Genomic DNA, 9,653 nt, shown 5'->3' on the forward strand with positions numbered 1-9,653 from the left:
TGAAGTCCACAAATCATGAAGGGGCCATAGTTTCCCCCATGCTGCCTCAGGAATTCTGGGAGTTGAAGTCCACAAGTCGTGAAGGAGTCATAGTTCCCCCATGCTGGCTGAGGAATTCTGGGAGTTGAAGTCCACAAGTCATGAAGGGGCCATGGTTCCCCCATGCTGGCTGAGGAATTCTGGGAGTTGAAGTCCGCCAGTCATGAAGGGGCCATAGTTCCCTCATGCTGGCTGAGGAATTCTGGGAGTTGAAGTCCACAAATCATGAAGGGGCCATAGTTTCCCCCATGCTGCCTCAGGAATTCTGGGAGTTGAAGTCCATCAGTCATAAAAGAGCCCAGGTTGCCTACCCCTGACTTAACAGATGCTTTGTAGACAATGTGTTTTGTGCGCAACACGCTATAAGGTTTTATTTGTGTGTGTTTTTCCTTTCCAGATGTAAACTCATTCCAGCAAACCACAAAATGGATCGATGATGTCAGAACGGAAAGGGGGAGCGATGTCATCATCATGCTTGTAGGAAACAAAACAGATCTAGCAGACAAGAGGTAAGGAGAGTATCTCTGCACTCCTTCTAGAGTCTCAACATCTTTTTTACAGCGTGGCGACCAAAACTGGACGCCGCATTCCCAGTGTGCCCTTACCAAGGCTTTGTAAAGTGATATTAAAGTATAGAATGTGTAGATGTGACAATAGGACTTGGTTTATTTTATTTAGAGGTTGCTCCGGGTTTTTTTTTTTAACACCTGTGCATCCATTGAGGGTTGGGAGGCCCGTCTGCAATCTTTCCTGTTAAACTGCTTAATTTTTATTCCTCACCATTTAAACAGCATTTTCATGCGCTTGTCTTCTCCACTCCCCCTCCCTACGAATTAGCCCTTGGACTTTGCTTTGTAAATTACCATGTAAATAAAAGCATAAGGCCCATAAGCACAAGCCCTACTAATTCATGGAGGTTTGTTCCTTGAAGCCTCTAAGACCAGGGTCTTCAAACTTGGCCCTTTGAGGACTTGTGGACTTCAACTCCCAGAATTCCTCAGCCAGGCACGCTGGCTGAGGAATTCTGGGAGTTGAAGTCTGCAAGTCATGAAGGCACCATAGTTCCCCCCCTGCTGGCTCAGGAATTCTGGGAGTTGAAGTCCACAAGTCATGAAGGGGCCAAAGTTTTCCCCATACTGGCTCAGGAATTCTGGGAGTTGAAGTCCACAAGTCATGAAGGGGCGAAGTTTGAAGACCCCTGATCTAAGCTGTAGCAACTGTAACCGTTCTGAAACGGTGTTTTTCTCGTTGGTACACAAAAGGAGCGCAATTCTTAGAGGAAGCCAAGACTACACCTCTCTTACTACGATTCTCCTCCTTTCTTTTCCAGGCAAGTCTCTATCGAGGAAGGGGAAAGGAAAGCCAAAGAGCTGAATGTGATGTTCATTGAAACTAGCGCAAAGGCCGGATACAACGTAAAACAAGTGAGTAATGAGGAGCTGCAGGTCCTTACGTTTTAAACCGCAGGGGTCTCCACGGCTGGCTGAGGAATTCTGGGAGTTGAAGTCCACAAGTCATCAAAGGGCCACGTCTGATGACCCCCGGCCTAGGCCTTCCATTAAAGCGAATGCTTTTTATTGGGCGCAGATGTTTTGCAAAAGCCTCAGTGCAGCTCTGCTCCCTCTTACATAAAAAGGTGGAGCCTTAAAATGCAATATGTTGTCCTGCTGCTCTTCTATAGATCCCTCTTCAATTTTTTTTCCCCCCTTCTTTCTTTCTTGATTTTCTCCCTCAGCTTTTCCGACGTGTGGCTGCTGCTTTGCCCGGCATGGAGAGCACGCAGGACAAAAGCAGGGAAGACAGTATCCTTTGATCCACCATCCTTGGTAGAGGGGAGCAATCTAGTCATCGGGGTTGAGGCTTGCAGGGGGGGGGGGATGAGTGCAGCAGGCAGAGGGGGGGGGACGAGGACAGCTGAACGGCATATTTAAAAAAATAAATAAATTGCAGAATGCTTTGGCCACTCAGGCTCCCCCCCTCCTCCTCCCTTCTAGCACTGATGATGTTCCCTAGACCAGGGCTTTTCAACCTTTTCACCCATTGTACCACTTTTAGGATATGGCAACATCCGAGTACCACCAGTCGCCTAGCAAGGTGTCAAAAACTTGATGACCTCCCCCCCCCAAAAGGAAAAAAGTGATATAAAGTACAGGTAGTTCTCGACTTACAACAGTTCGCTTAGTGACTGTTCGAAGTGACAATGGCACTGACAAAAGTGCCCCCCCGAGCCACAGCTGAGCAAGACACCTGCCTGCCCGCCCAGCCGCACACTTCTTCCTGTCCGAGGTTTTCATTGTTGTGAGAATTTCTGTTGAGGATTGGCAGTGGGGGTGGGATGGGGGGGGTGTTTGGTTTTTATTCCCCCCCGTCTGCTGGGTGGTTGCAGCAGGTTTTGGTCGCTTCACATGACCCTGGGACACTGGGACCGTCATAAATATGAATCAGTTGCCAAGCATCTGAATGTAAATCACAAGACCCTGGAGAGGCTGCAACATTCCAGCTGATCGGCGCTTCTTCGGGGCTCAGCGGAAGCGCCAGGATCAGTGCTGAGCTCAAGCTGGAACCTGGCACTTCCACTGAGCCCTGACAGCTCCGAAGAAGCGCCGATCAGCTGGAAAGCAGCACTGATCCTGGTGCTTCCGCTGAGCCCTGACAGCCCTGCAGCTCCAGCCGTCTCTCGCTCAGGCTTGTGCGGTGCTGCCACCGGTTCAGCTCATTCTCCTCCCCCGCTACCACTTTTCTAGGATGGTCGCGTACCACCTGCCAGGTGCCAACGTACCACAGGTGGTGCCCGTACCCCTGGTTGAAAAGCCTTGCCCTAGATGGGTCATGAAACATCTGCAGGAAAGCAACTCAGCTCAGAGAGATCACCAAGGACCCCCCCCCCCCAATATACCAGGGCCTTTCCGTGAAACCTGGAGCTGAGACGCCGTTTTGCCTTTCCGTTTTCCTTAACTTCTCCCCCCTCCCAGTGATCGACATCAAACTCGAAAAGCCTCAAGAGCAACCAGTCAGCGAAGGAGGCTGCTCCTGCTAATAGTGTGTTGGGTTTTTTTTTTTGTTTTGTTTTGTTTTGTTGCTCTCTTTCGTTTTTTCTTCCTTCTTCCTCAAACCATCACTGGCTTCTCCTGCCCCCCCCTTCCTTTCCTCCCTTCCTTCCTTCTTCCCGGGATCTCCCCTTGACCGCCGTGTGGACGGATCGCCTTGCCGCCTTCTTCTCCCCACTAACCCCAGCACGGACCCTCATCGCTGCCTGTCTCGTGAAGATGATCTGTTTAGCTTCACAAGCACAAAAAGTCGGTGTCTTCATCACATTAGGAGGAAAAAGGGGCTTAAAAAAAAAAAAAAGCCCAGACCAGCCCTACGCGTCTCCCCGTAGTTCTAGAAAAGCTGGGGACAACTTTGTTAAGGTCCTGTCGTTTTGTTTTTGTTTTGTTTTGTTTTTTTAAATATATTAAAACGTTGCACTTGTCAAATAGATGGAAGCAGGGGGGCTAAGGAGGGCCGTTGGGTTGTGCAGGGTAGGAAGAGGCCGTTGCGGGCCGTAGTAGAGCGTTAGCGGAAGGGCAAAAAAACTTTAAGATTGCGCTGCCTTTTCAGCCCCGGCGTTTGCTTTTGGGAAAAGCAAAATTCAACGCTGGGTCCTTAAATCGTGCTTTCCCGCTGCGTCGTTTGCTTCCGTTCTTTCGTAGCTCGAACAAACCGGCATCGGCTAAAGATGCACGGATTCCAGATCTTTCGCGACGCCCATCTGGGGTTTAAAAAAAACAACACAACAACCTCGTGGTTCCTTGGAGAGAAACCCCAAAAGTACGGTTAAACTGGCAGGCAGGGCAGTCTCTCGTTTATGGCGTTTCCGGCAATAGTTTCAGAACGGGCACCCGCAGGTGAAGTCCGTTTCCAGAACAAGAGGCAGGTACACTACTGCTTGTAAGGTTCTCCGTAAAGCGAGGAAGGAGGAACACGGGACAAATGAGGCCGTTTGGCAGCTCAAAGACGGGCAACTGGAGGCAGGGAGAGTTATAAAAGTCCATTTTTTAAAAGGACGAATGGGTGGTGGCGGCATAAGATGGAAACAAAGCTTGCAGTTATGCAGCCTGTTGCCTTTACTTTCAGCATGTATATTTTCTTTTTCTTTTTTTTTACATTCGGTCTCGAATCTACGTATGTACTACATAATTTGGTTAAGTAACCGTTTGTTTAGCATTATGTTTAACTTAACTACCATTAACGGTGATTCCCTTCACTATTTATTTTCTCGGCTTTAAATTGGTTCACCTTCAAGAAGGTCCTTCCTTCCTTCCTTCTTTTCTTCCTTCACTTTCTTTTTCTTTCTTTCCTCCCTCCCTTCCTCCATCCCTCCCTTCCCTTTCTTTTTCTTTCTTTTTCTTTCTTTCCTCCCTTCCTCCCTTATTCTTTCTTTCTTTCTTTTTCTTTCTTTCCTTCTCCTTTTCCCTCCCTCCCTCCCTCCCTCCCATCCTTCCTTCCTTTTCCTCCCTCCCTCTCTCCCTTCATTTCTTTCCTCCCTCCGTCCCTCCCTTTCCTTCCTTTCCCTTCCTCCTTCCTTCCTTCCTTCCTTCCTTCCTTCTCTTTTTTGTTTCTTTCCTTCCTCCCTCCCTCCCTTCTTTCTTTCTTTTTCTTTCTTTCCTCCCTCCCTCCCTTCTCTTTCTTTTTCTTTCTTTCCTTCTCCTTTTTCCTCCCTCCCTCCTTTCCATCCTTCCTTCCTTTTCCTCCCTCTCTCCCTTCATTCCTTTTCTCCCTCCCTCCCTCCCTTTCCTTCCTTTTCCTTCCTCCTTTCTTTCCTTCCTTCCTTCATTCCTTCCTTCCCTTTTTCTTTTTTTCTTTCTTTCTTTCCTCCCTTTTTCTTTCTTTTTCTTTCTTTCTTTCCTCCCTCCCTTTTCTTTCTTTCCTCCCTCCCTTTTCTTTCTTTCTTTCTTTCTTTCTTTCTTTCTTTCTTTCTTTCTTTCTTTCTTTCTTTCTTTCTTTCTTTTTCTTTTCCATTTAAAGCTTTGGCAATGTTGCAAGATTCCACGATTTAGGAAACACAGACATGCATATTCTGTCTCACACACATGCGCGCGCGCGCGCGCGCACACACACACACACACACACACACACTGCAGAAGTGCACTCTTAATCTGTGCTAGTCATTGTGAAGTTGCTACGGAAGTTTAACACAATTGTAAATACATTGTTTGCCAGGAGAGTTTGTGGAAGGGAGGGGCGGTGTGGGAAACGCTTGGAAAAGCTCCCCTTTTTTTTTTCTTGGCAAGGGCTGGTTTTTGAAAAGGCCTCAACGCAAAATCCCCCCCCCCTTGCATTGTTGAAGTCAAAAATGGCAAATTCATCCCTTTGACTTGAGTTTCCAGTGATTTTGCATAATCTCATGTTAAAAAGGGCAGATTGACCTACAGATGCTTTTAATGCAATATTGAAGAGGTGATTTTTTTTCCCCTTTTTCTTTTTTTTCTTCTTCTTCTTCAAAGTAGCATGTCTAGAAATAAATGTTTAAACTACGGCAACCGACGATGAACTTAATCCTGAAAAGAAACTCAAGGAGACGGGGCTACTTTTCTTTTCTTTTTCTTTTTTCTCTCTTCCTTGTATCGTCGTTACTCTACGTGTGCAGAAATTTAAACAAAAAGAATCCCATCTCGCTGCTTTTGAATAACTTTTTTTTGAGTTTTCTGTGGTTTGGGTTCTTCGAGCAACTAAATGTGTACACGGGTTAGATTTTTAAAACATGCACAGAATTTTTTGCTTCCAATAAAGTATCTAATCAAAAACACTACGAGAAAAAAAAAAAAAGGTTTCTCCCTTTTGTTTCTTTTGCTTCTCCTGCTCCCTTTCCCCATCGCCGGCCTCGGTAGTTCTGGCTTGTTTCGAACTCGGCGCTGGAGCTGAGCATCACACTCATCCTTTGGCCTCCGAACAGGGAGCGAGTGTGCAAAACTCCCGAGTAGGACGGAGTTTCCCAACCTTGCCAACTTTTAAGGTGGGCAGACTTCAATTCGCACAATTCCCCAGCCTGCATAGTCGTGATTCGCTTAACCAACATAAAAAAATGGGGTCTGATTCTGCTTAGAACCGCAACGACGGAAATCCCGGTCCCTAATTGTGGTTGTTAAGTTGAGGACTACTTGTAAAGCTGCTTCACAGAAACGGGTACAGTGAACCGAACGAGATTTTGCAGCTATTCAGATTGTTGGACGGGCAGGTACAAAAACAGCCAGGGAAATGATTGAAGCCTGGGAAACGGGGTCCCTTGCCAGTCAACAGGAGGTACTGATTTACCACCAGCCTACCAATTACTTAGGAGGTGAGGGCTGGGCAGCACAAGGAAACAACACGACAACAGCCAACACCCCAATCAACATCTAAAAAGTCACGCAACCTGGCACCGTATAGATATCACGCGCACAACAGCCTGAAGTACGCAGCTCGGAAGACGAAATCTTTGGTCCCGATGTCCAACCCAGATTGGATCCTGCGACGTTATCCCGGGAGACGTAGATTCGCCTTCGGTCGTGAATCTAGATTTTACCTAGTTCCTTTCTTTTGCTCTTTCTTATTCCTTTCCTGCGTTTTGCACAGCAGTACTTTTTGCGACCAGGAATTTGTGTGTGTGTGTGCGTGCGTGCATTATCTACCATTTGTAAATTACCATTTCAAGAGTGGCTTTTCCACATTACTCGAGCAACGGCAGTGGTTAAGTAGCAGACAACGCAGCAGCTTTATGGAAGCGTCAGAAGGGCCAAATGCTATTATTTAGTCCAGGGATGGCGAACCTTTTAGAGACCGAGTGCCCAAACTGCAACCCAAAACCCACTTATGCATCGTCGGGTGCCGGGTGGGCGTGGCCCATTGGGTGGGCGTGGCTGCAGTGGTAACGGCAGACTGGGTGGGACTAAAAAGTTCAATCAATCCATTCCAACTTTGCAAGATCTTTTTTTTTCCCCCGCAAGAAGTTGAAATTGACTGATTGAACCTTTTCTCTTTTTTTTTTTTTGCACATGACAGCGGAGGCCTAAAGCGAAAAGGTTTTATAAAACCCAGCTGAAGGCCTAGGACTAGGGCGACGGTGCGCGTGCCCACAGAGAGGGCTCTGAGTGCCGCCTCTGGCACCCGTGCCGTAGGTTCGCCACCACTGATTTAGTCTGTTCTTTACATACTGGGAGGAATTAATTGGAAAATAAAGACAATTCCTTCTCTTAAACACACGTGTAAATGACAATCCTGGTGCTTTTTTTTTTTTCTTTCCCCCACTAGGCTCTCATACCCCCTAATTAAGTTAACTCAGTGTTTCTCAACCTTGACAATTTTAAGGCGTGTGGACTTCAACTCCCAGAATTCCACAGCCAGCAACGCTGGCTGTGGAATTCTGGGAGTTAGAAGTCCACACGCCTTAAAATTGTCAAGGTTGAGAAACACTGAGTTAAATGCAGATGAACTTTAAATACAATTGGTGAGGGGGGAGCAGAAGCCCAAGGCTAAAACAGCCTTTTGAATTGAGGCGCCTGCATTTTGATAATAATGCTTATTTACCCTCTTGAGAAAACGTGGATATTCAACAGGGACCGCTTAGCAGCGGACTGGCATCCGGCCAAACCAGAAGGGAAAAAAAACCCCACAAGATTGCAATCTGATGTTGCGGAAGAACAGAAAAAACAGCCACTGTGTTGAGCATTTTTGTTTTAATCCTTAAATAGCTTTTCTTCCAAAATATACATTATTATCATTAGTGCTTCAAGCGTTTGATGGAATCAAACCGCAAACTAACAGACACAACTGGGATGTGATGGCCAGGTGGTGCGCAAAGAGAGAAGCGAAGCGAGGTGTGTTTGTGACGCGACTACAGGGGGAGGCCCGGCTGGCCCGCTTCCTGGCTTGCTTGGGAAGCCCCCAACCCACCAGCTGAAGCAGACCCTGCCCGCAGGGATGGGATACCCCCAGGAGAGCCACTGCTGGCTAAAAAAAACCCTCGTCCACCGAGAACCGTGGGCACCGCTTCCCGGTGGCTTCTTTTAAAACGCGAGCCGTTCTCTTCCAATGCGAAACGACTTAAATTTTGTGTGCAACTCTCATTCTGCGACGTGCCTGGATATGTGCAGGAAATGCTCCCTCTGAACAACTAGGGAATTTATATAGGTTAGGTAGGTAGGTAGGTCTTTGGTTATTCGGGTTTTCTCCCGAATCCTATATATATAGGGGGGAAAAGGAAAAAAATCTTACCAAAGAAGGCAAAATTGAATCCTATATAAATATATAGGATTCAATTTTGCCTTCTTTGGTAAGATTTTTTTCCTTGTTTTCCCTAAAAAAAATAATTGGTCACTGCCGTTCTCTTCCAATGCAAAATGACTAAATTTTGTGTGCAACTCTCATTCCGCGAAGTGCCTGGATATATATGTGCAGGAAATGCTCCCTCTGAACAGCTAGGGAATTTAAGGATATGTGTGTGTGTGTTGTGTGTATTGGATTCAATTTGGCTTCTTTGGTAAGATTTTTTTCTTTTTTTCCCTAAAAAAAAAATAATTGGTCACTGCTGTAAAGAAAGCGATCAGTTCATCTGCAAACGAGGGTAAGTAACCCTTACAACCAGGAGCAATCTGGCAAGAACAATTAACCAGTGGAACAATCTGCCTCCAGAAGCGGTGAATGCTCCAACACTGGAGGTTTTTAAGGAGAGACTGGACAGCCATTTGTCTGAAATGGTATAGGGTCTCCTGCCTGAGCAGGGGGCTGGACTAGATAACCTCTAAGGTCCCTTCCAACTCTAACACTGAAGGTTTTTAAGAAGAGACTGGACAGCCATTTGTCTGAAACGGTATAGGGTCTCCTGCCTGAGCAGGGGGGTTGGACTAGATGACCTCCAAGCTCCCTTCCAACTTTACTATTTATTATTGTAAGTATTTACTGGGGTGTGACTCAACAGCCGTGTTAACTGCTAGCAATTGTGATGTTTGTGCGGGGCTTTTTGGCCCAGAAATCTCTCTTGTGCTGACCTGGCAGTGTTTCAGTCATTTAGCTGCGCCAACCCCACAAAAGGGTCTGTGCGAAGGTTTGTGTTTGCACGCCTTCCCAAGGATGAACCAGCAACTGGGGGGGGGGGGGGGGGAAATCTTTGTGGCAGACACAGGAATAACCCTAAATAAAATTTTGGTGTGTTAGAAATGAAACTCCCCCCCCCCCCCAAGTTCACCCACAATTCTTTCTCAAAAGCGCTCTGGGAAGGATCTACTTTGCTCACGCACAGAGACGAACAAGGCCAGGAAAAGGATGACTTTATGCATCCACAAACAGATCTGTGGGATTCCCGTCTGCCTGGAAACCAATTGGAGACCGCTCCATTCTTGGCACCGTCTTTCTCCAAGCCTTCCTACGGTAGTGTGTGCCCATTATCCCCAGCCAACGGGGCCAAGAAGGCAGGGCAGGAGCTGTGGTGGCTACCTCGGGGGCCAGGATGCCAGGGAGACAGCAGGGACAAATGGAATGAGCTTAACTCAGCCAGGATGTAGTAACTCTTCACATAACTTGGAGATCAACCTAGAACTAAGGAGAAACTTCCTGATAGTTAGAACAATTAACCAGTGGAACCACCTTCCTCCAGAAGC

General features: G+C 47.0%; 1 protein-coding gene across 2 annotated transcripts in view; it reads left to right on the forward strand.

The window, feature by feature from the left end:
* Window positions 1–3,082, forward strand: part of RAB6A (RAB6A, member RAS oncogene family) — a 54,394-nt gene extending 51,312 nt beyond the window's left edge. The window contains exons 5-8 of one of the 2 annotated variants that reach the window (XM_029284047.1): window positions 437–548; window positions 1,370–1,463; window positions 1,775–1,841; window positions 3,012–3,082. In XM_029284047.1, the coding sequence (XP_029139880.1) occupies window positions 437–548; window positions 1,370–1,463; window positions 1,775–1,841; window positions 3,012–3,076 (338 nt within the window). In that variant the 3' untranslated portion in view covers window positions 3,077–3,082. The remainder of the gene's footprint in view (window positions 1–436; window positions 549–1,369; window positions 1,464–1,774; window positions 1,842–3,011) is intronic. The other variant, XM_015815470.1, reaches the window with a different exon arrangement.
* The last annotated feature ends 6,571 nt before the right edge of the window (window positions 3,083–9,653 follow it).

The sequence above is a fragment of the Protobothrops mucrosquamatus genome, unplaced genomic scaffold (genome assembly GCF_001527695.2).
Source record: "Protobothrops mucrosquamatus isolate PMUCROS unplaced genomic scaffold, P.Mucros_1.0 scaffold344, whole genome shotgun sequence".
Taxonomy (NCBI): Eukaryota; Metazoa; Chordata; class Lepidosauria; order Squamata; family Viperidae; genus Protobothrops; species Protobothrops mucrosquamatus.